The 27249-nt window shown below is 44.2% G+C and overlaps 1 protein-coding gene and 1 long non-coding RNA gene across 3 annotated transcripts in view; one reads left to right on the top strand and one right to left on the bottom strand.

Annotated features, from left to right (window-relative positions):
* The window catches only part of LOC135982949 (uncharacterized), a 29441-nt gene extending 20462 nt beyond the window's left edge, over window positions 1-8979 (top strand). Inside the window, exon 3 of the long non-coding RNA XR_010600449.1 lies at window positions 3711-8979. This is a non-coding gene — a long non-coding RNA (uncharacterized LOC135982949). The remainder of the gene's footprint in view (window positions 1-3710) is intronic.
* On the bottom strand, window positions 802-27246 carry MRPL21 (mitochondrial ribosomal protein L21). Of its 2 annotated transcripts, XM_005313221.4 has the most exons (7): window positions 27111-27246; window positions 22420-22480; window positions 15096-15181; window positions 11343-11506; window positions 9055-9107; window positions 2524-2627; window positions 802-946 (listed from the first exon to the last, which is right to left on the bottom strand). In XM_005313221.4, exons 1-7 carry the CDS (start codon window positions 27181-27183, stop codon window positions 882-884), a joined length of 606 nt encoding a protein of 201 aa, XP_005313278.2. In that variant the 5' UTR covers window positions 27184-27246; the 3' UTR covers window positions 802-881. The 2 variants fall into 2 exon arrangements, with proteins under 2 accessions (XP_005313278.2, XP_042718050.1); XM_042862116.2 differs by lacking the exon at window positions 22420-22480 and having other exon boundaries at window positions 27111-27240.
* Window positions 27247-27249: the final 3 nt, after the last annotated feature.

Below are 27249 nucleotides of genomic sequence, written 5' to 3'. Positions count from 1 at the left end.
GACTTCTGCTAATGGGCTGGAACTCTGGACAGCTTCTTAGAAATAATCAGGTTCACCTTTAAGAGGATTAACTCCTCAACTGCATCCCCTCTTGCTAATCATAAACATGGAGTTGCACTGATTGGCCCCATCATGAAGTGCATTACAAGTCCTGCAGTCCCCGGGTTTGTATCTCCCGTCACCCCCATGTTTGTAACCATACCACATTATTCTCTGGAGCTGTAAAACTGCAGGGATCGTATCATACTACTCTGGTTTTGAGCTCCCAAAGAATGGAACAGCAGCGATTTGTCATGAGGAGAGAGAGGAATCACATGCTACACACAATGTCTATTGACCTGACTGTAGGCTTCATTTATGTTCATGCACTAGACCTCATCCAGAAAAGCACTGAAGCATGTGAATAACTATGCACAGGAGCAGTCCCATTGACATTAATGGGGTTATTAACGTGCTTAAATGCTTTGCTGGATCAGGGCATAAGTTGCAAGGCTGTGAAGTTACATGGCTTTTCTCTTTTACACCACTAGATCGCCGTCCATTTTAAAAGCTGAGCTGAGCTCTTGCTTTCATTTTTCCCATGATGCCTGTCTTCTGCTTGTGAGAGTGCTGGAGCTCAGGCAAAGACAGACTGGAGTGGAACTAAACATCTTGTCAATGATCCTTGGATCCTGAATTTCAGAAGGAATTGGTTACAAATAAACAACATTAAAGCTGAAATAGTATTTCAACAAAAAATGTTTCATTGTTAAAAAAGTAAAAATAGGTTTCCATTATAGACCATAATAAAAAGCCCAAGACTTTCCAATGACAAGAGTTCTTTATTTCCATACTTCCTAAAGCAGTAAAAATAAACCTAGTCCTACTAGACCAACAATTGATCATGACAAGCAGGGAGCAATTTCTATGGTGTTTATCCGGAGGACCGTCTGTGGCTGCACGATAACTGAAAAAGAATGAAAGAAGAAAAATAAGATCATGCATTAAAGTCAATTAAAGTAAACACTAAGGCCCGGATTTGTAAAGGTATTTAGACACTGCTGTTCTCAGTGCTGCAATGCCTAACTGATTTATGAGCCTAAATATCATTTTCAAAAGAGATTTAGGCATTTAGATATCTAAATCCCCTCAACAATCAAAAATGAGAATTAGGCACCTACAGTTAGGCTTTGTGATGCTGAGCACAGCAATGCCTAAATACCTTTAAAAATCTGGACCTAAGGCCATGTCTACACTAGCAGGCTTTTGCTGACACAGTTATGTTGATGCGGGGTGGGATAAGGTGCGATCCATGACCCACACAGCAGTGCCGGCAAACGTCCCACATGTAGACACAGTTATACCGAAACAACTGTGCTTTTATCAGCACAGCTTGTGTCACTTGAGAGAGCTGGAGTGGACTACACCAGCAAAAGTGCAGTTACACATAGGTATAACTATACTGGCAAAGCCTTCTCGTGTAGACAGGGCCTGGGCAAAGGTACGAGCATGAATGGTGAGCTCCTGTGAGGCCAGGTCTACACTACCCCCCTAATTCGAACTAAGGTACGCAACTTCAGCTACGTGAATAACGTAGCTGAAGTCGAAGTACCTTAGTTCGAACTTACCTTGGTCCACACGCGGCAGGCAGGCTCCCCCGTCGACTCCGCGGTACTCCTCTCGCCGAGCTGGAGTACCGCAGTCGACGGCGAGCACTTCCGGGTTCGACTTATCGCGTCCAGACTAGACGCGATAAGTCGAACCCAGAAGTTCGATTGCCAGCCGCCGAACTAGCGGGTAAGGGTAGCCAAGGCCTGAGAGTGTGTCAGGTTTTACTTCTGCCCAATATTTCTACCTCACTGTTTTTTCCTGTTGATAATTCAGGAAGAAACTCTACAAGTGCCTCATTTACATGGTAATCAAGGCCTGGTTCAAGATGCTGTTTAGACTTGTTAATATCTGTGGATAAATATGCAAGATTAGAGGCTGCTGAACAAGAACAGCAACACTTCCTTGTGTTGAAAGCAGTATTTTAAACGGTCTTTTTGGCAAGGAGTGTCAGAAAGTGGAGGAAGGAAATAAGGTCACTTTGCTCAGAAGTCAGGACTTGTGTACCTTGCCCATGTTGCTGTGTTGTGAGCCATCAGGGCACTCCTCTGGGCACTGTGTCCCTGTGCTGCGAGACACGATGGCATTGTGTATGGAGCCCATAGCCCTGTGCTGTGTGTCAGCAGAGCATTCCTGTGAGAATTGCGTACCATGCCTGTGTCCGTACTCTGAGCTCCAAGGACATTGTGTAGTGGGACCATGTCCTTGTGCACTGAGCCAGGAGAGCATTGGGTACTGAGCCCATATCCCTGTGGCATCAGGGCACTCCTGTGGGCATTGTATACCATGCCCTTGTCCGTACTCTGAGCTGCAAAGACATTGTGTGCTATGCCTATGTCACTGGGCTCTGAGCCGCCAGCGCATTCTGTACCGATCCTGTGGCCCTGGGCCATGAAGGCAGTGGGAAGTGACGGTGCTATATTCTTTTCATCTTACTTTTCTTCCTTTGATAATTGTGTCTTTTCCAAAATCTCATGTTAATTCTTGGCCAAGATTCTGTTTTTTCGATAACTGTGGCTTCCACACGGACAAGATCTTTCCTTAAAAATAATTAAAAAAAAGAAACAGAGCGTAACTAATGACGTCCTCCTCTAATCAATGGGCAGGCTCCCTGGAAGACTATCACAAAGTAATGCATCTTTCTGACAAAACCCTGTCCTGTGGGAACTGCGAGGTCCCCAGCTGCTGAGTGGGTAAATCCATCTCAGCTGTGCCCACTCGCAGGCTTTGCACTAAAGAAACACAGGATTGACTATGCAAGTCTTATCAGGTAAGTGCCACACTACTCTGTAGGGCAGTACTTCTCTGCCTCACTGGGAGGGAGTTAGAAATGTCTGATGCTGGTAGAGTAACAGTGGAAGTCTGCAACGACACTCAGAGCTGGCAAGCCCAAATTCCCAGTGCTATGAATGCCTGTAATGAAGCCTGATGCACATGGCGCTTTAAAAAAAATCTTGTATTTCCCCCTTGCCTTAAAGTATAGTAAACCTTCAATACTGGGCTCAGACTAGTTGGCAACCCTTCTACAGAGCTCTTCCTTCGTCATGACCAAAGCTGTTCCCCCTTCTACAAAGCAGCAGAGACAGCAATCACTGGCATATTGATTTATAGACTGAAGGATAAATTATTCTAGCATGACTTACCGGAGTATTGAGTTGGTCCTGCTTTGAGCAGGAAGTTGGACTAGATGACCTCCTAAGGTCTCTTCCAACCCTAATCTTCTATGATTCTATTCCTAGAGAAGACAATGGACTGTTCACCTGCTAAGAGGAGCAGGACTTGATCCTCTGTGTCCAATAATGCGGCTAATAGACCACCGCTCTCTGACTGGTTGTGTGAGCTTGCATGAGTCATTTCACCTCTCTTTCTCCTCCCACCCTTTGTCTGCCTTGTCTATTTATTCCTGGGATTTCAATCTCATTTAGAGGAGAAGTCCAGATATAAATTCAGGACTTCATGCTCTCCTAGATCCAGAATGGATCTCTCACAGACACCTGTGGGAGGCTTGCCAAGAGATTATTAAGGGAAGAATATGGTCTTAAATGTCTTGATTCTGTAACCTATTGCCACAGTCAGCATCACTCAGTGATAAAATCTTTCCCATCCTCCCTTCTCTGTGACAGATATTCAGTGCAGCATGGTTTCAAAAGCTCCCATTTCACATGAGCTGGCATGCAAGGCATTCTCTCTCGAAATGGCAGTGAGTCAGCGAGCAAACACAAATGGAATTCGGCACTCAGCGACAGCTCACACACACATCCTTGGACTCTGGAAGCTACTGAGAGGAGAACTATTGATCAAGACCACTGAGGCATCCCCTTTTGGAAGACTGCCCTGGAATCTTTAACTGCCATCTAAGCGGACAGAAAGTATGGCGATTTAAGGTCCACACCGAAGAATGAGCTACCTGCCTGAGCAACTGTCCTCTCTTTCATAACAAATCAGCCTCATTTTAGGGCAGGAAACCCAGGCCAGTGCTTTGGGAAGTTCTGGTTGTAATGAATGGTAGTGGTGGAAGATGCACTTTTTCACAACGCTTTGCACCAAAACAGCATTAAAAGCTCATTATTGTGCTGCCTTCACCGCCGGAGGACACTTAAAGAACATTTCCCTGACAAATGATTCTGTCTGCATGTAAAGAAAAAAACAACCCTCCAATAAGATAATGAAAGAGCCAAAGGCTTTGAAACATTTACCATCAGTATTAACATATGCCCTTTGGGAATACAATATTTATAAGAGATTGAATTCTTAGAGGAACACACACACACACACACACACACACACACAGCCTATCTGCGTATTCAGCAGCCAGCCACAAATACAGTTTAATATACATGGCTACTGGCCACAGCTGAATGAGCTACAGAGCAGAGTGTGACCCGGCGAAAGGATGTACTTCACAGCTAGCACAATGGTACCCCAATCACAGTTAGGGTCTCTAGGTGCACGTAACAGCAAGGCTAGAAAAGAAACCAGCAAAGGCAAAGAAAAGCAGGGTACAGGAGTATTTTATGAGAATGTCTTCCTATTAGGGAGCTATTCTGCCTGACCCTGTGCCCATTGAAGACAACAGGAAAGCTAGACTTCCGCTTGCCTCACTACTGCAGGATTAGCAAGTCCAGTCACTAACACTAGCAGCTGTGCTGTGGAATCACATGGAAATAATCGACCCTCAGAAGGCAAGATCAGTGAGGACAGAGTGATTCAAACACTAAAATCTGTGGGCCGTTTTAAGCAAATAGTCGTCATGATTTTAAGTAGTGCAGTAATTGGTTACAAGCCACCAATAGAGTGGTGGTGGAGGGAAAGCTGGTCCAGAAATCAGCCTTTGGTTATTGCCGGGCCAGGTGTCCTACCGCTCATGGGCCTTACTTGTGTTCAGCCAGAGGTGTTATACTAGGGAAATATCTATACAAACCTATGTAGAGAACTCCCTTCTCTAGGTGCTGGATACGTACTGTCCCACAGGCACGTGTACTGAGCAACAGTCACACACATACAAGCAGACCTTCCAAAATGCTATTCTTGAGCACACCCAGGTGCCAAGAAGCAACTTCTGTCTGCAAGTCAAGTTTCAAAGCTATCTGACCCAAGCTGTGGGTCTAACTACAGTGTGAATTTTGCCCTGTGTTGAATCAGTCATTAGGGCTGAATGTCTGAGAGACTGAACTCTTCAGGGAAGGGACTCTCTCTCTCAATAGGCATCTGTATAATGCAGAGCAAAATGAGGCCCAAATCTTGAATCAAGGCCTCTTGGCACTACAGCAATATAAATAATAAATAGTAATGGTTTATTAAACTTCTCAGCTGTTAGCATTATGCAATCACAGAGGTGAACTCCTGGTGCCCCTGAATTGAATGATAAACTCCCACTGACTTCAGTGGGGCCAGAATTTCCAGATTAGGTTTTTCTAATAAGGAAGAGGAATTCATACAATAACTTCCTATATCCAAGTTGGAGTGAAAGTGATTGTTACTAAATAATGAATATAATCCATGCAGGGGACGTCCCGTAAGTATCAAGATGCTTACTGATGACAATCTTTATATCATGCCCAGGAGTCTCTTTCCTGACAGGAGGCAGGTGAATGTCAACATGGCTTTTTTGGGGGAAAGAGGCAGTGTGGCATCGTGCCATCTGGCAACCAGGGGTCTGTAGCCTTGGCCAACCTGGGCAAGCAGACAAGAGGAATCCTTGTGTAAAAGAGCTGGCTATGTTACTGGAAAGAAATCTGATCAACAGCATCTAGGGTCAGAGTAAGCTGAGCTCTTTGCCTAACACATGAACCATCAAGGACACCATGTCCCCTTTACTTAGGGTTAAATTACCTTAGGGTGTTTTGCAATGGTTCGGAGCGTAAACACCTCACTGGAAAATAGTGAAAATGCTGCTATGATTTCTGGGTCACAAGCATTTCCCGTTGCAGCTTTGGGGGTGTACAATACTGTACAAGTTATTAAGCTAAGGAAATGACAACTGCATACCACTTAATATTGCTTTTGCATAGAAATGCTGGACAATAAGTGGTTGCAAAGAACAAGGCAGACCACAGACTTGGCGCTTGGTATGGGCTACCGGGAGTGGGAGGAGAGAGACATTTTGTTTTGTTTGAAGATGTTAAAGGAGTGTCATGTTGGGAGGTATCTGATTTCTACAGAAAATTAAAACGACCATCTGTCTAAAAGAGAACAAGTTTCTACCCGCCTCCAAGTCTGATCAGGGAACGCAGCTGAAATGGACTGCACTACGCCGACACTGGCTCAGACATTCACTTATGTGTTGATTTTTAAGCCAATGGAAAACAAAAAGTCTTTGTATTAATCCAAGCTGTTATCTATCCTCCAAAACACTTGTGGCTTAGGGAGAGTAGGGAACTATGCACAAATATTACAGCCCACACCATCTCTAATAGGCAGTGCTCTGTTTTCCTTTGTCTCATATTATAGTGGTGGGCAGCTTGTACATATGTCAGAGTTTCCCCAGAGCCCTAAAAGAGAGGATGGGACACTATACCACATTTCTATTTCACACGCATTTACTCTCCTCCACTACCTTTAACGCAGTGTAACCTAACACTGAAATGAAACAGTTTGGGCTGCAGTCAGTTACACTGCCAAAGCCTCCCCACTTTTGAGGAACATACAGAGACCAAATGATGGCTCCTCCTCTTCCCTAAAATCTCCAGGGAAGCTCTGTATTTCAGTGTGTGCCCAAAGGCTAGTGCACAATTTAGCTTTGCCAGGGTACTGTCATGCTGGCAATTAATTAGCAGAGTTTAGGGCACTGCACAGAAAGATCTGCATTGCTAGAGGAACATTCAGTGGTGTCAAAAACATGGACTGTTTGAGGTGACTCACAACTTACTCAGAGGGTACGTCTTCACTACCCACCGTATCGGCAGGTAGCAATCGATCCCCGAACGTGCTCACCGTCGACTCCGGAATTCCACCAGAGTGAGTGGCGGTAGCGCAGTCGACGGGGGAGCCATGGCCATCGATTCTGCGCCATGTGGACCCTAGGTAATTCGATCCAAGATACTTCGACTTCAGCTACGCTATTCGCGTAGCTGAAGTTGTGTATCTTGGATCGATCCCCCCCTCAGTATCGACCAGCCCAGAGTCTGCAAAATCTGAGCTTTCTTTGCAAGATATTAAGTTTCTAGCCCTCCTGTTTTTTTGAAAAAAATTCCCCACAAAAGTGAATGCTGGTTCAATTCCTCTGGTGGTAGCAGTGTCTGGAGGCCAGAGTACACAAGGCTCCTGTGGGTCCCAGTGTTTCAGGTCTAAAATGCTGGCAGCCACAGAAGCCCTGTCTACTCTAGGGCTCCCAATGCTGCTAGCACTTCTGCAGCTGAACTGACGATAGTGACTGTGCAAATGTTTTACAAATACTCCCTTGGATAGACGAGGATATGGTTGCAAAGAAAACTGTCCAGCCAAGAACAGAATGTGAATCAATGCAGCGTTGCCTTCCTGATTATGCACGAACACAGCCTGAAATAAAGGCTCTGAGAGGTGTGAGCTCCCTTTCCTCTCAGTTCATTTCACTGGGGTGTTAATGCTAAAGCCTAACATTGTCATGCAACACAACAACATTAACTATTTCGCTGCTGTTCACTGTAGCAGATGAGACGAGGAAGGGAGTGGGAACGAAGCTGATGGGGAGGCATGGAAACGGAGGGAAGCTGCAGGGAGGACGTAGACAGAGCAGAAAAGAGGAGACACTCAAAGACCAGGTCTATGCTACATGCTTTTGCCAACACAGTTGTGTTGGTCAGTGGTGTGATTTGCGACCCCACATAGCCGTGCCAGCAAAAGCCCCAAGTATGGACACAGTTTATACTAGCAAAACCACGCTTTTGCCAGTATATTTTATTTCACCAGGGGGACTGGAATAAGCTATCCCAGCACAAGCGCAGTTTTGCCAGCATAAGCTGCATCCACACTAGGAGTGCTTTGCTGGTATAATATGCCTGAAAAGCTATACCAGCAAATCACTCTCGCCTAGACCTCGCCAAGGACAGGAGAGGAAGGAGGATGTGGAAGGAAGGAAGTTTAACTCTAAAGGGAAGTGTATTTACCCAATACGTGATGCTGGATATGACAATAAGGCACTTAAATAATAACAAGAAGTGCGGTTACTACATACAGCACCCAATCTTTCAACCCTTGATCTTTGTGCATATCAACCTGTGACATCAGGGAGAGTTCTGCTGTGGGCTGAGGAACATACATAGTCTGGGCCATAATTAAAAATGCGATTTGGCCCAGTCCATGGAATGAATTTGCCTCCCCTGCTTAACACATTCTGCTCTGAGAAGCCCCACAGGCATATTTTACATTAAAACATTTGAAGTGAAAAAATATCGCTGTAATCATCAGACTGTTTCCTATTTTTAGTACAATGAGTAACAATAATAATGCTTTACAGTTCTACCATCTGAAAATCTCAAAGCACATTGGAAACATTGATGAATTTTGTCTTGAGAAGTGGCCTGGGAGATAGACAGAGCCAGGAATAGGGGGTACTCGTCACAAAACTACCCTTCCTCTCTCTGAGAGAATTTTACAGTCTTTAAGTGTATTTAAGAGTAAGATGCCTCCACGTTGCCCCAATCAGCAGGCTCTGGATTGGGAAGTGGGATTCACTCCCTCATCCCATTAATATGTTACAGATTTGTTCCACCCTTAACTGTTTTGCTCTATGTTACTAGAAGAGCAGATTTAGTTCTAGGATTAAATGAGTCTCACAGATTTAGGACCCTAATCCCTTTGATGTGTGCACCTAACTCCCCACAAATGCTAAGCGAGGTTACACATACACAACCCCCCCCAGCACTGCTTGCAATACGCTGCGTAGACTTCTTGTATGCCCCCAGCCCTGGCAGGGCTGAATCTTGAAAACATTTCACTCGGCAGTCAGCTGATTTGGAGATAGGTTATTATAACCTGTGTCTTTCTTACCCCAGAAGTGGCTTTCCAATCAGCGTGAAGTCATCGGCACCAACCAGCAAAACCTGGAGAGATTAAATTATGCACTTGGGTCACTTGTCAGTGGTCACGATGTAATTAGAAACAGTATTATCGAAACTTTATAAGTATCCTAGAGGCTTGGGTGTTGGAAAATTTGCATTTTTATGAGCTTCAAGCCTCAATCTGCTGCTGAAAGAGAGCGACCCGCCAAGAAACAAACCCATTCAATAAACATTCTCCCAGGCAAGGGCTAGATTTATTCTACCAGAGCGTGTTTTACAAACATTCTACACACTAATCAGAGCCTCTAACCCCTTTGATTCCATCTGCATTTGTAAGACAATGGAAGAAAAAGGCAGAGAAAAAAATAAAGACCGTGAATTTCCAAGATCTTCATGCCAAGGCCTATGACCATAGTTGCTATGATCACTGGAGTTTTATAGCAGTTGCTATGCATTCCTTAGGGAAATAGCAACATTTTCATTCTTCTTCTCTCTGCACACTCAGATGGGTAATAAACAAATAGATATCCAGGGTAGACTCATGCCATGTACTAGTCCTTTGGTTCAGGGGAATTTAAATTGCCTGCTTAAGTAAGAGAACAGGCAGCACCTGCAGTCAAGACTTGGACAGACTGGGAAGAATTTAAAACACATAGGGTTTTTACAGCCTATTTCTTTTCCCCACTAACTGTACTGCAGCAGTTAAAAGCAATGCACATATAACTGGGGCTTTTGATTTTTGGTTCAGATAGACATTTGTTAGCAAAAACCGGACAGGATTATGGTCTGGATTTACTGGAAGATTAAACATAAATGCCTGACTTTCTTCACCCTGACCCAGATCTCTGCACACTCAGCAGGCTGCTTCCTGCAATCGCCTATCTCACACAAGGAGTCATCAGGCAGCTGCCAGAAAAGGTGCCTAGATATCGGGCTTCAAAGCAACAAACTTGTAGAAAAGTGGTCTCTTCCATACCCTATTACACTGCAAATAAATGCTTGGCTATGATGAATAAAGATTAATCCATTGTAGCCTCACTTCATGGTATTTCATCCAAGGTTTGGATTAATGAGTCTCTGTGGGGTCATTTAAATGTTAGAAGTGGATTATATTGGAAATATCTAACCAGGAGCCCACAATTATCCCCTCTATGCCCTCCTCATCCACAGATACAATGAACATCATGGAAGCTTGGGAGAGGAATCAACTCTTATGTCACTTTCAGACGTACAGTCTCTTTTGGGCAAATTGCTGCGTCAGCTGATTAGTGTTGTCAATCCCAAGACAACAAACTTTTCTTGGGCAGCATGTCTGGGAATGACAACATCCAACAGAGAGATATTTACGATTTTGGACAGAATGGGTAAAGCAAACTGCCTGTCTTCCCACACAGAGGGAAGAAGCCTGAAATCTGCAGAGCAATTCAGTCTCTCTCTCTTTGGTGTAAATCATGCTAACATTGTCAATATGAGGGTAATTAAAATCACAGCAACATGAAGGCCTTGCAAGTAGCTACAGTTAGAACTGGAGTTTCTGCAGATCGAAGGGGAATATTCAAGACTTCTCTGAAATTGATTTCTGAGTTCTCAGGGAACTTTTTCCCATTTATGATGCCACGTTGGGAAAGCTGGCCTCTGTCCATGGCATTTCTGCTAATGAGCACAAAGAATAACAACACATCCTTGTGGTTAGCACAGAACTGGTGGGGCTGAGCAATATAAACATTTTCTATGGAAACACAGCCATGATATTAAACCTTACAGAGGGCTACTGTGGCAGGGGAGAGCAAAGGGACACCAGTTTCCCATAATCTGTTGTTTATTTATTTTTATAAACAGCCAGCTCCCTCTTCCAGCCCTCAGCGCAATCTTAAATACCACAACATTCACTAACCCCACTGAGTGAGTCAGTTTTATTGCCTTCCATATGAGTGAATGGAGTTTTCTTGACTTGTTGGTCAGGAAGGGGGACCCCTAGGGTTTTATGAAACAATGAAGCAGGCACAGTGAACAGTAAGTAGGTGGCTCAGATCATTTGGTCAGTGACCTCTTGTTTCAATAAATGAATAGAAGTCAACAGCTTTTCCCAAGGATGAAATAGATATACTTTCACCCCAATTGCATTAGCTGAGGCAGCCCAGAGAAAGAACCAAAGCCACAGTGGGCTGCGTGGGTGGGGAATAAAGTCTGACGTCTGTCACAAACAATAGCTGACATAAGGCGGGCTGGGAGTGCTCGAGTTAATGTACATAATCCTGAACATCGGGAGGGTTTTACCTTCTCCAGTCGGATTCGGTCTCCACATTCAGCTGGCAGCACGTTTTCCATTAAAATCAAATCTTCGCTGGTTACCTTCCACTGCTTACTGGCAAAGTGAACCACAGCAAAGAGCCTTCCATACTGCCCAGTGGCAATCATCTCATTCACCTTTTGCACGACCTCTGTTAACAAATGGTGAGTTAATAAGTAAATCAGGGATAGGCCACAGTGAGAAAAACCAGCAGAAAAGGCTAGCTGTTCAACACCAACACATTTTGTCCCTGCCACCCTCCCACAGACTCAGTAGTAGTCCTACTTAGGGTTGCAGAGATTGGCTGAACAGTGATAATGTTTCATAAGCATGCACCGTATCTCCCTTCTTGAAAGACTGAAGTCTTGTCTATACTTGGATTTTACCTGCTGGACTGGCTGAACCCATACAACCCCCTAATGTAGACCTGGTTTACACTGGTGCAGCTTATATCGGATTGTTGAAGTCTGAAACATTTGTTTAGACACCACTGGAATGCCCTATCCCGCAGATCCAAGGTGTTCCATAAGAGAGTGCCCCACTCTGCCTTCGGTGCATCCTGCAGTGTACAGGAGCCATCCCTTAAATCCTGAAAACATTACAAAATTCACAGGGGCTGAAGGAGGGCTCCAGTGTACTTTGTAAGGTACACAGGGCTCTGCAAATTGTGCAGGAATTGGGGCTCCACTATACTTGCAAAGCCCAAGCTTGAGATCTTGTGTATTTCACAAAGCAAGCAGGGACCCTTCCTCAGCCCCTTACTGTATGCTTCCCAGAGAAGTTATCCATGCGCATTGCAGCCTTCCTTAGCTATGCAAAATGTTCCACACAAGCAAAGCACACCATTTTTTAAAGTCATAACTCAGTCAAATCAAATTCTGCCTTTATGGGAACACTCAAAGGCACTTCCTAATGAGGGTTATTTCCCTGTCAAATTTCAACTTTCTACCCTCAGGCCTTTCAGCTCTCAAGCTGTTCAGAAAATGAGTATTTTTTATAATAAGGAAAAGTATATTCTCCCCCTCCTTGTGCTCAAAAATAACGGACACAATTTTACTCAGAATTTAAACAAAAATTCCACTTCAGAAAGAAATGAAGAATGGAATGTTTTACCCCAAAAGACACACACACACACACAAAAAGTTATGAGCAACTGAAAACAGGGAGCTAGATGGAAACTATTATGCAACCTTAATCACAGAAGTCAGTGCCACTCCCACTACAATTAAGCAAGGAGCTTATGTTATGGTCAGAACATATTGCACATAGGAACAAACCAACTGTCCATGTGGTCTAGTATCCTTTGATTCACAGTTATTAATACTGGATGCTTCAGAGATGGAAGTGTGATCCCCATCTCCTTTTCATTCTGACCTCAACTGCACTTTGTGATATTGTGGGGGGAAAAAATTTCGTGCCTCAAGATCGTGAACAGCTTATTCTATTGTGGTCAAAATTTTCAAACCTATGTGCCTTAAGTTAGGCTCCTAAATCTCTACTTAGGCTCCTAAATAAAAGTAGGCTGATTTACAGTAATGCACCGTGTGACACTACACCCCATATTCGTCATAGTAATATTATTATGATATGATTATGGCATAATTATGCTGCATTTTGTACAAGATGGGTCATGTAAGGTGTCATAAGAAAAGTTATGATTTGCCAAATATGATTAACCTATTTGTGTGCATGTATCATTTCTGTATCTGAAGTTATAAATATTTACTATGTATCTGTATTTCAAATTTGGTTACACCTGAGTGACACCCACTAGGCAAAATGCTTCCAGCCTAGATAGCTGGCTGTGAAGGGCTTATTCAGGGTAATGGGCCGTTAGGAAAAACAATAGGCCTTAGGAGAAGCTCATCCCCCACCCGGTGAGCTTTCCTGAGAACGCTCCAGACAGCCTGTAAGTAATGACTGCAAGGGCGTGTGACTAGACTCCATGACTCTGGACTCCATTTTGGGTACCTGTATTTTTCCACAAATTGGTCTGGGAACCAAGTTTGAAACAATGGGTTCCTGCCATATGGAAGGCTATATAAGGCAGGAAGTGACATCATCTATTGTCACACAATAGATCCCCCACAACTCAACACCTGAGAGAAGCTCCAAAAGAAAAGGACTTGGAATGGCGGTGGGGCGCCCAAGCTACAAAGCAAGGGCAGCTTGTGCCTTGAGAAGCTGCAAGCCTGCTTGTATCATCAGTCAGGGTGAGAAATTGCTGATTCATATCCAATCTTTCTAGTATCTTAGGCTTGGTTTGCAGTTTTGTTTATTTACTAGGTAATCTGCTTTGATCTGTTTGCTATCACTTAAAATCTATCTTTTTGTAGTTAATAAACTTGTTCTATGTTTTAATCTAAACCAGTGTGCCTTTGACCGAAGTGTCTGGGGAAAATCCCATCTTGGTTACCACAAGCGTGCATATTCCTCTCCACACTGAGGGAGAGGTGAACTGAGTAATAAGTTCATACTGGCCGGGGTTTTGACAGGGCAGGACGGTACAGCTCTGGGGTCTTAGGCTGGGGAGGTGGGGGTTATTTTGGCTGCAGCCTCCCTATTGTTGGTTCATGCAGTGGCTGGCCAAAGCCACGCAACTGCAGCTGGGTGTGTCCCTGCCTGTGAGAATGCTGGTGGGAGAGTAGGACTCGGAGCGGTCTAAAGCTTGTCACAGCACCAAGGTGCGAGAGGGAGCCCAGGCTGGCGAGTCAGAGGGCTCAATGATACCCCAGTTCCAGGTGGTACCCTGTCACACACCGTACTAGCATCCCCCATTGAAGTCAGTGGGATTTGTACATGCTACTTATATTCAGAAGCCTAACTTCAGACATTTATATTTGAAAATTTTGGACTATAATTTTATCTGAGCTGAAACGACTGCAGTTTCATGATTAGATCCTTAAAAAAGGAAATTCACATCGACCAATGCTGCCATTTTATCGTTAATAGTCATCTGCATTTTTGCAGTACTGGGAGTAATCTTACATAAAATATCTGACCATTTCCAGGCAGAACAGAGGGAAAGATTGGCAGGTAGAACTCAAATGCTCTTATGGATGTGAGTTGAAGTCAGAGCTGTAATATTCTGAGCTTGCTCTGGATGGGCAAGCCAGTTGCTTTGGAAAGAGGCCTCCTGGACACGTTGTATGGAATGACACAAAACCATGAATATCTATGAGATGGTGAAGCCTGGAAATTACAATGGCTCAAAGGCAGAGCCCTGTGCAAATCAGACCCAACGGAAGATTTGATACATTTTACCAAACAGTTCAATACTTATTTCCCCCACTGTTGATATTAAAAATGTATGATTCACTGTGTCAACAAACAGTACCTGCGGGACAAACACTTTTCTTCATTACATTAATTTGTCACCTGAGCAATAGTGAGTGGTGCAGTGAGCAGAATGAAAACAATCCAGAAAAGGAGGTCTGGAGCTGAAGGCTCTTTTGCAAGTTGCCGATTATCCATGCAGTTATTTATTGATATTTTATCCCTCCATTGCAGAGTGAACATACATTAAATGCAGCATCCCGTTAAGTTAACTGGCCCTAGTAGACAGCGCAACAGCTCCCTTCTCTAAAATATGCTGGGTGGAATGAGACAAAAACATGAAGAAGACTGAGAAGAACAAAAACCCACTCAAAAGATCAAGGATGTGCTGCCTTACAATCTTTCAGACTGCCAATAATAGTATGGAAGTAGTGATGCCGGGCTCTGCAGCTGGAGACCTTTACCTGCATGGTACTTTGCCTCTTCTATTGGATCTGGCAGTTTGACTTCGGGCCACGGGGGAGAGGACAATGATGTTTTGGCAATAATTCTGTCAAAAATAAGGTGAGAATCAGCTATTACAAATATTTATTACCATGAGACCCAAAACATTAACAAAGATGAGAGTCAATAGCACATGCACATAAAATTCCTACAGTGAAAAGCAGGGCTGCTCTGCCATCTGCGGAGCGGAGGCAAAACCTCAGGAGTTACGGTTCTCTTCCTGACACAGCTCACTCATCAGCATTCAGGGCCTGATCCCCACTGAAGTCAATCAGAAACTTTCCAGTCAATGGGCTTTGGATCAGCCCCTGAGTGAGTTAAAGAAGTTTTGGTTACTGATTCTCCTCACTCCAGTGTTATGTATGATGGTCACGGGATGTCTAACTAGATGAAGCAAGAAAAACAGCCTCTTCCTGTAAGAGTCAGGATAAAGCTTGCTACAATAAGAGGGCTTTCGATGGAGCAAAATTCCCATTCCTATCTCCCCATACTTTGTTCAACTCCCATCACAGCAACTGAGCAGCTGGCTCAAGATCGACCATATTAAAAGCAGGCCCAGTAATGAAATACACTGATGCATTTTGACGATTGGGGCACGAGTAGGCACTTTTCAAAGGTGTTGAAATTGCAGTCCGTTTGAAAAGGTTGTTTAACCACACACTGAAAAAGCTTTGTCTTGCTTCAGAGCTAGTATTGCAAATTAAGAAAAGGCACCGTACTCAAACAGAAACAGCTGCTACCCCCAATGCTCAATTCAACTCAGCTACACAGCAAAGTTCAGAGGACCCCAGAGAGCTTTGCTAGAAAGAAGATGAATGGCCCATTTGTCGTCCCCTCTCCCCCCCACACTCCCTGTATAAACAGTACAAGTTGAGGACAAGTTTTTTCTTCAATTTTATAATGCAACAAGCCAAAATGTGCAAAAATGACCTTTAAGAATAAGCAGTTTGAAGTTGAGCTGGAGAGTCGCGTAATAGCTTAAAATCTCCTTCGGCCTTTGCTACACCAGGCTTTAACTTAGCACTGTTGTTGACACCATTGCAGCTACAGCTGGGAATGCTGGTGCACATAAAGCGTCAGGGGCCACCAGCGGCTTTTACCACCATGTTGTGTGGATGACTTGAGACATGATCCCGCCCCACTGCCATTGACTTCAGTGGGAGCAAGAGCAGGCCTAGATTGCTTAAAATGCTGGTGGCTGCCTGAAGCATTGTCTACTCTCCCTGTTGCTGCACTGGTGTTAACAATGGTGGGGAGTATATCAGAAAACAACCCAGCACAGACGCAGCCTTAGAGGGAAAAGAAGGTCTAAGATAATGTCCCCAAATCAGCCTCAGGGGACTGGAGATTAATCACTCATGCACATTACTTGTCCCTCTCTAGGAGGACTATTTTTAAAAGCTCTTCTCCGCTAAATTGGTAATTTAGTGAGGGCCTTGAGAACCACAGCTGGGCTCTCTATACAAGATTATGGAAGTTGCTTTTTTTAAGCTTCCAGCTGCACATCTTGAATGAAGATACGGATAGCTGCTAACATCCCTCTTGGAAATTTCTGCTTTAATACAACATAGGGTATGAATAATGGTAAATTTTCAGAATGGAGAGGGGTAACTAGTGATGTTCCCCAAGGGTCAGTCCTAGGACCAATCCTCTTCAACTTATTCATAAATGATCTGGAGAAAGGGGTAAAAAGTGAGGTGGCAAAGTTTGCAGATGATACTAAACTGCTCAAGATAGTTAAGCCCAAAGCAGACTGTGAAGAACTTCAAAAAGATCTCACAAAACTAAGTGATTGGGCAACAAAATGGCAAATGAAATTTAATGTGGATAAATGTAAAGTAATGCACATTGGGAAAAATAACCCCAACTATACATACAACATGATGGGGGCTAATTTAGCTACAACTAATCAGGAAAAAGATCTTGGAGTCATCATGGATAGTTCTCTGAAGACATCCATGCAGTGTGCAGCGGCAGTCAAAAAAGCAAACAGGATGTTAGGAATCATTAAAAAGGGGATAGAGAATAAGACGGAGAATATCTTATTGCCCTTATATAAATCCATGGTACACCCACAGCTTGAATACTGCGTACAGATGTGGTCTCCTCATCTCAAAAAAGATATACTGGCATTAGAAAAGGTTCAGAGAAGGGCAACTAAAATTATTAGGGGTTTGGAACGGGTCCCATATGAGGAGAGATTAAAGAGGCTGGGCCTTTTCAGCTTGGAAAAGAGGAGACTAAGGGGGGATATGATAGAGGTATATAAAATCGTGAGTGGTGTGGAGAAAGTGAATAAGGAAAAGTTATTTACTTGTTACCATAATATAAGAACTAGGGGCCACCAAATGAAATTAATGGGCAGGTTTAAAACAAATACAAGGAAGTTCTTCTTCACACAGCGCACAGTCAACTTGTGGAACTCCTTGCCTGAGGAGGTTGTGAAGGCTAGGACTATAACAGGGTTTAAAAGAGAATTGGATAAATTCATGGAGGTTAAGTCCATTAATGGCTATTAGCCAGGGTGGGTAAGGAATGGTGTCCCTAGCCTCTGTTTGTCAGAGGGTGGTGATGGACGGCAAGAGAGAGATCACTTGATCATTACCTGTTAGGTTCACTCCCTCTGGGGCACCTGGCATTGGCCACTGTCGGTAGACAGGATACTGGGCTGGATGGACCTTTGGTCTGACCCTGTACGGCCATTCTTACGTTCTTAACGTTTGAGCTGAGAGACTTTATTTAATCCAAAAGCCCTCTGTGAACATAAGAATAGCCTTATTGGGTCATAGCAATGGTCCATCTAGCCCGGTATTCTGTCTTCTGACAATGGCCAATGCCACATGTTCCAGAGAGAATGAACAGAGCGGGCAATCACTGAGTGATCCATCCTGTCGTCCATTCCCAACTTCTGGCAATCAGAATCTAGGGACACCCAGAGTATTGGGTTGCATCTCTGACCATCTTGGCTAATAGGATGGACCTATTCTCCATGCACTGATCTAATTCTTTTTTGAACCCTGTTACAGTTCTGGGCTTCACAACATCTCCTGACAACGAGTTCCACAGGCTGACTGTGCGTTGTGTGAAGAAATACTTCCTTTTGTTTGTTTTAAACCTGCTGCCTAATAATTACATTGGGTGACCCCTGGTTCTTGAGTTCTATGAAGGAGTAAATAACACTTCCTTATTTACTTTCTTCACACCATTCATGATTTTATAGACCTCTTGCATATCCAAGCTGAAAAGTCCTAGTCTTTTTAACCTCTCCTCATGTGGAAGCTGTTCCATATCCTTAATCATTTTTGTTGACTTTCTATGTACCTTTTCCAATTCTAATGTATCTTTTTTGATATAGGGTGACCAGAACTGCACACAGTATTCAAGGTGTGGGTGTACCATGGATTTATATAGTGACATTATGATATTTTCTGCCCTATTATCTATCCCTTTCCTAATGGGTCCTAACGTTGTTAGCTTTTTTGATTGCTGCTGCACATTAAGTGGATGTTTTCAGAGAACTATTCACAGTGACTCCTAGATCTTTCTTGAGTGTTAACAGCTAATTTATACCCCATCATTTGGTATGTATGTTTGGGATTACGTTTTCCAATGTGCATTACTTATCAGCATTGAATTTCATCTGCCATGTTGTTGCCCAGTCACCCAGTTTCTGCCGCATGCTGCCCTCGCCTCTGGGTACCACCCCCAAAGCTCCCATTGGCCGTGGTTCCTCATTCCCGGTCAATGGCAGCTGTGAGGGGCGGTGTCTGCAGGCGAGGGCAGCGCATGGATCCCTCTGCCCCACCCCAGGGGCCACAGGGACGTGGTGCCGGCCGCCTCTGGGAGCAACGCGGGGCCAGGGCAGGCAGGAAGCCTGCCTTAGTCCTATTGCACCACAGGGCTGGTAATCCCGTGGGCTGGAATGAAAGCCCTGACAGGCCGGATCCAGCCCACGGGCCGTAGGTTTGCCCTCCCCTGTGCTAGACATTCTTTCCTGAGGAATCTCCTTGAGAATCGGGCTAACAGGAAGAACAGAAAATTATACTCGGATGACACTGGGTACCATTGATTGACTTTCCCTAAGGGCACTCAGCACTGACAGCCACAATTCAAAGGAAATGTCATCAGAGCTCAAACTGCCCAAGCAATTTCTGTGCTTAATAGGCCTTCCCAGGAGGCTGATTTACTTTCTACTCTTAGGTGTTGCTACCTTACTTACTGGCAATGTCAAAATTGCTAACGCAATGACAGCTCTAATTAAGTGGGTATCCTGGGGATGCAATGAGTGGCAGCAAACCCTCTGCTGCTGCCACAACACTGATGAATGGAAGCTAGCAGGGATATTTAAGCCAGCATCCATCAGTGTTTTCCTGTCAGCAATCTGAGTGGATTCTCTCTGCTTCACTCCAGACTGTCACTGTGGGGGATTCTTTGCCCCAACACTGAAAAGAATCCCTTGTTACCTGAAAAGCCCTGTTCAACTAATAGTATGTCAACTACATTGGCTGGTTTGCTTGGCCAAAGAAGGGATGACAGACAAGGAACTAGGACATCACTAGTGAAAATACTTATTTGCTATAAACTTCAGAGATGAGCAGCAATTAAAACTCTGCTCAAATATTTCAACGGTTTTAATTAGAAGATGAAAAGGTACATAGAAAATGCCTATATGCAATAAAATGGAAGTCAGACTAAATGATCACAATGATCCTTTCTGGCTTTAAGAATTGTGATTTTAGGTGGAAAAATTATCTGAGTGACCTTTGCTGGAGTTAGGAGCCTCTTAGGATCTCTCATACAAGTTGTGACACATTGGAAGGGTTGTGGCAACAGCTAACACCTCTGCTTCATGACTTTCTATGAAAGCTTTTCATTTGTTCCATAGAACAATGGAGGGAAAAGCATGATTATTCAAAAGGGCAATTCTTTGCTCACATACAATGCTTTTCACCCAGAGATCTCAGAGCACTTTACCAAAGAAGGTAAGCACTGATGTATACCCGCTTTGCTGAAGGGGAAACTGGTATAGAGAGATTATGTGAACTACACAAAATCATACTGAGTCAGTGGCAGTGGGAACAGAACCTAAGTCCTACTCCTCACAGCAGCTTTGTGTTTTGCTATGCAAGCCCCATCGTGGAGCAGAAAGCTTACCTTCTCCTGCAAATACTCTAACACTAAGTAATAGTTGACATCAAGAACCACTCTGCATATTCCAGTGTCTAAGTGTATCCTAACAGTTGCAGGATGCTTTAATTCAAAGAGACACACAGTTAAAATGCCCCTTACTTATTAAAATATTTATTCCTTATTAAGTAAGAACCAATGACACTGCAAAGACATTTGCGGAAAATAGTCTTTGATTCAGTATCATCTTCTCTTTTGAACAATTAATGTGTCTCTGATGGGATGGCCAGAAAGGCATTGTATGACTACCATAAAATTGTCCCTGACATAAAAAGGGAGCAAAGAATTTCCTGAGAGCTCTGGTCAGTACTTCCCTGCAGTAGTTTCAATAGTTAGCAAGTGACGTGAAAATTACAAGCATTTTCAAATTCAAGGGAAATGCTAGACACTAGTAAAACAGGGTAAAATGAATAGTATGGGAATTACGTTCAATCTACTTGGCAATGTCCATTAGTGCTCTTTAAAGTGCCTACATTTAACAGAAACACCAACCAAATGTTAGCAAAAAATTCTCAAGAACCATGCCTTTTTGGGCTGGCTCCATGGCCTAATGGCAGTGCCATATTCTGTGATGTAGGGACAGACTAAAAACACTCAAGACTAAGGGAAGGGAGTGCCCCATCTTGCTCTTTAGAACTGCAGAAATCAGAGACAGAAAAAAATTACTAGGTCATATATTCCAGGACCCAGCACAGAGTAATGTTCTATTTCTTTAGTGACCCCTTCTGGCTAAAGCAAGGAGTAGCACTGACTGAAGCTGTACCCTGACTTGCTCAGACAGTTACAGGTACAGTAACTCCTTGCTTAACGTTGTAGTTATGTTGCTGAAAAATGCTACTTTAAGTGAAACGATGTTAAGCGAATCCAATTTTCCCATAAGAATTAATGTAAATGGGGGGGTTAGATTCCAGGGAATTTTTTTTGCCAGACAAGACTGTATGTGTGTGTGTGTGTGTGTGTGTGTGTGTATATATATATATATACACACACACACACACACACACACACACACACACACATACAGTGTTGTCTGGCGAAAAAATTTCCCTGGAATCTAACCCCCCCATTTACATTACAATCTAAATGTTTATATCTATATATATCTATATCTATATCTATATACACACACACACGCGCACACGCACACACACACACAGTATAAGTTTTAAACAAACAATTTAATACTGTACACAGCAATGATATTTGTATAGTTTGGTTGAGGTGGTGAAGTCAGAGGGTGGGATATTTCCCAGGGAATGCCTTACTGCTAAATGATGAACTAGCACTTGGCTGAGCCCTCAAGGGTTAACACATTGTTGTTAATGTATCCTCACACGCTACAAGGTAGCATGAATGGAGGGAGGGGAGACAGGATAACAGAGACACACACACACACCCTGTGTGAGAGAGAGAGACGCGCATTGCCCCTTTAGAGTGGGGTCAGCCTCCTTAAGTACATTGCCTTTTTAAGTAGATTAGCAAGTTGAGACAGCAGCTGCTGCCAGCAAGCTCCCTCGGTCCTGAACCCTGTAGTGTCCCCCCCGTGGAGATAAGGTACAGGAGACGGGGGTACAGGAACGGGGGGCTGGAGGGGGACACCCTGACTTTAGCACCCCTTTTCCCCACCCCTCACAGCAAGCAGGAGGCTCCCGGGAGCAGCTCCAAGGCAGAGGGCAGGAGCAGCACATGGCATTGTGGGAAGGGACAGCTGAACTGCCGGCAACTGGTAGCCTGCTGGGCGGCTGCTGCACAGGGAACTTAGGGGAGCAGTGAGCTGATATGGGGGCTGCCAGTCCACCCTGGTTCCAAGCCCCCATGACCTAGCTCCAACAGGCTGCTCTTTCTGCAAGCAGTGGACAAAGCAGGCGGCTGCCAAACAACGTTCTAAGGGAGCATTGCACAACTTTAAACGAGCATGTTCCCTAATTGATGAGCAATGTAACAACGAAACAACGTTAATCTGGAGGACTTCAAGTGAGGAGTTACCGTAGCTCTAGCTATTCTGGGTCACTGAAAGGGAGGGGGAGACAATAATGGGGAGGAGGGGAAGGGAGGGTCAGTATTTCAGAGGGAAGCAGAGGAACATGTTGACATTACCCTTGCTGTAGTGAAGTGCTTTGAGATCTCTCGCTTCGAACTGTAGACCACAACAGAGACGCTAATAAGAAGAGAGGAGAGAAAATTAAAAATAAGCAGTAACATTTATCAGTCCCTGGTAATTTAATGAGTAAGTATGAGCCATGTCAATTTCAGCACTGCTGGGAAAAGCATCACAATGCAGGAGACAGAAACAAGACACAGGACATCATAAATCAAGAACTCCTCCCTACTGCACAATATCCCAAGGGAGCAGAACAGAGACAGGATCACGCTTAAACAGCATACACGGAATACGTACAGTGAGAGTGTCAGCTATAAGATTCCAAACGTGGATTGCAACAATTTAATATTGTTGTATTTATGCATAACATCTGTTTTGTCACCAAGATAGGGGAATGTTCCAGGGGTGTATACACAGTTGTGTTACATCCTTCCAGTGCTGAACTATTACTTTAATGGATACGGTTAGGTGTATCCTTCCCTGCCTAGAAGACTCTCACCCTTCTAAGGCTGTGACAAGTTATATAATATTTGTAGGACAAAACAAGGTGGCTCTTTGCAACTTTCATTAAGCCTCACTCAGCTTCCCCACACCTGCATTTCCATGCATGCAAAGGAGAAGAGAGAGAGAGAACTGCAGATAACTCCAGTAACTCCCTGGCTATTCATTCTCCAAGCAGTCACTTCAGTGCCAAGTGAAACATAGGGAACCCGTGTAAGGGTAGAGGGCTTAAAGAAACCTTTCTAGAGTGAAAACAATGAGGAGTCCTTGTGGCGCCTTAGAGACTAACAAATTTATTTGGGCATAAACTTTTGTGGGCTATAACCCACTTCATCAGATGCATGGAGTGAAAATACAGTAGGCAGGTATAAATATACAGCACATGAAAAGATGGGACTTGCCTTACCAAGTTGGGGGTCAGTGCTAACGAGGCCAATTCAATCAAAGTGGATGTGGCCTATTCCCAACAGTTGACAAGAAGGGGTGAATATCTGATGAAGTGGGTTATAGCCCATGAAAGCTTATGCCCAAATAAATTTGTTAGTCTCTAAGATGCCACAAGGACTCCTCGTTGTTTTTGCTGATACAAACTAACACGGCTACCCCTCTGAAACCTTTCTAGAGTGGGGGGACCTTGGTTTTTCCATGCATACGCCTTGGCTTTCCCTAACTCCAAGTACCATCTCTCTTCTCTCAGACAAGCGGGCTGTAGAACAGCATCAATTGAAGAGATTAAAAAACAACAGAAAATTTGAACACGAAGATTGTTTTAAATGGCTAAATCAGGACTCTCTATTTACATCTAACTCTCTAGACAATGAGCAACTGAAATGGCAAAGGAAGAGTGGAATGGAGGATTATCATTAATGTGATCAAATATCCAGAGAGATTAATGAAAAGCCCCTAACGGAAGGGTTGCTTTCTGATGGGCAATTATCATTTTAATTGCCTTTTTGCAGTCACAGCATTGGAGAGATTTTCTTTGGAAAGGAACTAGACCTGCACAATTGCTAATTAACAGGGAGGGCCTAGCCCTGGAAAACTGGGCTAGCAAAGAAGAAAGACAGCAATTGAACTTTATTAGGAGAAAAAGAAGCTGTCTCTGAAATTGTTTGCTTAACTAAAAGAAAGTGTTTGCACAGCTGACCTTCCAGAGTGCAATAAATACAAATGTCTGGAAAGGGCCCTTTACAACCAAATAAACATAACGATTCTAGATTGTGAGCTCTACTTTTGATTATTATTATTATAACCAACTGGTAGCACAAACCAAATGTAGGTCTGGATTTAAAGTTTGTGAGATGGCCAGCTTATTCAGATAATCGCACTTAGCTCTTTATATAGTGTTTTTCATTAGTAGATCTCAAAGTGCTTTCACAAGCACCCTGGTACTGGCCACACCTACAAGTCCAGTCATTCACATTATGAATGCCCTGGTGTGTAGCTCAACCTCTCCCATTTGATGGGATTGCTACCAGACTGCTGTCCCTGAACTATGCTTAAGGGCTCCATATTTTATGACAAACTCTAGCTAGTAGAAATAATGAGGAGTCCTTGTGGCACCTTAGAGACTAACAAACGTATTTGGGCATAAGCTTTCTTGGGCTAAACCCACTTCATCAGATGCAAGGAGTGAAAAATACACTCCATGCATCTGATGAAGTGGGGTTTAGCCCACCAAAGTTTATGCCCAAATAAATTTGTTAGTCTCTAAGGTGCCACAAGGACTCCTCATTGTTTATGCTGATACAGACTAACATGGCTACCCCTCTGAAATCTAGCTAGTAGGTCTCTCAAAAATGTGAAGTGCCACCTCCTGTTGGCTGCTGTGAGGATGGTCACTGCTACTTTACTCCTTATCAGCCCCTCTTTATGTCTTGTTCCCCTACAAAAATCTCTGGTGCTTGCCTCTGCTGCACTTCATAGTTTTTCGGAGCAGCAGCAGCATGAAACTGACATAATTCTTGACAATTTCACTGAGGCCTACAGAGTTCTGAACAGCAAATAAAAAACCCAGCCAGAATATTTGTTAATTTTACTCTGCTGCTGTTAGCCAAGGCTAAGAATCAAAGGGCACACAAGCTGTCTGCTTGCAGACTCAAGAAGATAATGGCACTGGCCTATATTTGGAAGGTAATTAGGGCTGAACACTTTTTATTTTAGATGAAATCATAAGTTTTTTATAAATTGATGGTATAGATCTCCTCTTTCACCCACCCAAGCTTGCTCAAGCCGTGAGTACTAGAGTGATTCTGGCAGAGATATTGTGCCTGTCATGCACAAATGCCTATGGCAGGACCCAACTGCTATGTGGTCCCCCTACGAGTGACATGTACGGGCAATATGCAACTGCCTTAGTCAGCAGATTTAAGAATCAGGAAATGGTGCTGATATTTAGCTAGTCTGCAGATTTCACCAGGGTATGACAAATAATATATGCATCTGTTCAGCTGATTATCCATTGTGACCCTCAAATGCTTTTCAGAGTCATGGCTTCCCAGGACAGAGTTCCCCATCATGTAAGTATGGCTTTCATTCTTTGTTCCTAGATGGATGACTTTACATATGGCTGTATTAAAATGCACATTGTTTGAGTCCAGCTTACCAAGTGAATCGGATTGCTCTGAATTAGTGACCCATATCTTCATTATTAACCACCTCCCCAATCTCTTGTGTCATCTGCAAATTTTATCAGTGATAATCTTATGGTGTTTTTTTCCCCAGGTCACTGGTAAAAATAATGTTAAATAGTGTAGGAATAAGAACTCATCCCTCCATGACCCCACAAGAAACACACCCACCTGATGATTTCCTGTTTACAATTACATGTAAATTAGCCAGTTTTTAATCCATTTAACATATACTATGTTGATTTTGTATCATTCTAGTTTCTTAATGTCATGTGGTACAAAGTCAAATACCTTATAAAAGTCTATTCCATCAACATCATTTCCTTTAGCAAACGGTAGCTATCAAGTTTTTGTACTGGTGCAATTATTTCAGTTAGGGATTTTTTTTAAATTAAAGTCATACAAGTACACTCCCTAGTGTGGACACAATTAAACTAGCATAAAGGGATCTTACACTGATATAGCTTATTCCCCTTCCTGTATGGGAATAGCTATGCTGCTATAAAGCACCATTATAGGGATACAACTGCATTCACCCTAAGAGAGTTTTAACTATACTGGAATGGTTAACATCTTACAACTTTCCAATGTAGACAAGTCCTAACATGTTTGAAGCCTTGCCAGCTGTCATACAGTTAAAGGTCAGAAGGGACCACCAGACAGTTTGTACATCACAGGCCACCAACACCACCCAATACTCACACACCAAACCCAACTGATTAGACCAAAGTATTACAGCCCACAGGAGACTAAACTATTATGTGCCACAGGCAAAGAACAGGAGGACCAAGGTGCACCATTCCCTGAGGCCCCCGCAATGGCAGGGAAATGATTAAGTGAGATACACCCTGATAATCCCGGTAAGTTAACTGCACCCCCACACTGCAAAAGAAGGCAAAAAAAAAAAAAACCAACGGCAACGGTCACTGCCAATCTGACCCTTCACTGATGCCAAGGCTGGAAGGGACCATTGTGACCATCTAGTCTGGTCTCTGTCCTGTGTGACACAGGCCCTAGAACTTCCCCAAAATAGTGTGTGTGTGTGTGTGTGTGAGAGAGAGAGAGATTTTCTACCGCAGCCCCACACAGGGCAATCCGCTAGCCCCTGAGCATTAGTGCCAGAGCCAGCCAGCGAGAGTGCCCGTCCCGACACTGCTAACCCGCGCACTCAGACTGCGAGCTCCTTGGGGCAGGGACTAGGGTGACCAGACAGCAAGTGTGAAAAATCAGGACAGAGATGGGTGGGTAATAGGAGGCTATATAAGAAAAAGCCCCGAATATCGGGTCTGTCCCTATAAAAACGGGACATCTGGTCACCCTGCCACGGACGGATTTTTCCTCCTGGGTTTGCAGCGCGCCCCGCACCGGGGCTCCGGTGGCAGTAACATTCATACCGGGTTTGCCCATCAGGGCAGGGCCCTGGCGTATAGAGGGGCCCGGCGCTGGGTGCAGCTGACCCCGTGTTGACCCCCCCGGAACCGCAGCGCGGGTGGGGAGCAAAACCCCAGAGCGCAGCCCCCTTCCAGCGACCGCGGGTCCCCTCCGTCGGGTCTCACCTGCCGCGGGGCCCGCCCGCTGCCGCCCCGGCCCCAGGAGCCGCCCGCAGGCCGCCGCTGCCGCCGCCATCATCCCGCCCGCCGGAGCCGGAAGCCCGGGGAGCCGGAGTGAGGACGCACCGGGCCGGCCGGGAACACA

This window comes from Chrysemys picta, chromosome 4 (genome assembly GCF_011386835.1).
Source record: "Chrysemys picta bellii isolate R12L10 chromosome 4, ASM1138683v2, whole genome shotgun sequence".
In the NCBI taxonomy this organism is placed as follows: domain Eukaryota; kingdom Metazoa; phylum Chordata; order Testudines; family Emydidae; genus Chrysemys; species Chrysemys picta.
This window is presented reverse-complemented; position numbering and strand designations above follow the sequence as displayed.

Bases quoted from the DNA above. Each gene is read 5' to 3' on its own strand.
- MRPL21 (XM_005313221.4), bottom strand. From the start codon at position 27,183: ATGATGGCGGCGGCAGCGGCGGCCTGCGGGCGGCTCCTGGGGCCGGGG. The intron at 2,628-9,054 runs GTAAGAAAGACA...ATTATTTTTAAG, and splicing joins ATTGGAAAGCCACTTCTGGG to GAAAGATCTTGTCCGTGTGG. The intron at 947-2,523 runs GTAAGATGAAAA...ATTCTTTTTCAG, and splicing joins CAATTATCAAAGGAAGAAAA to TTATCGTGCAGCCACAGACG.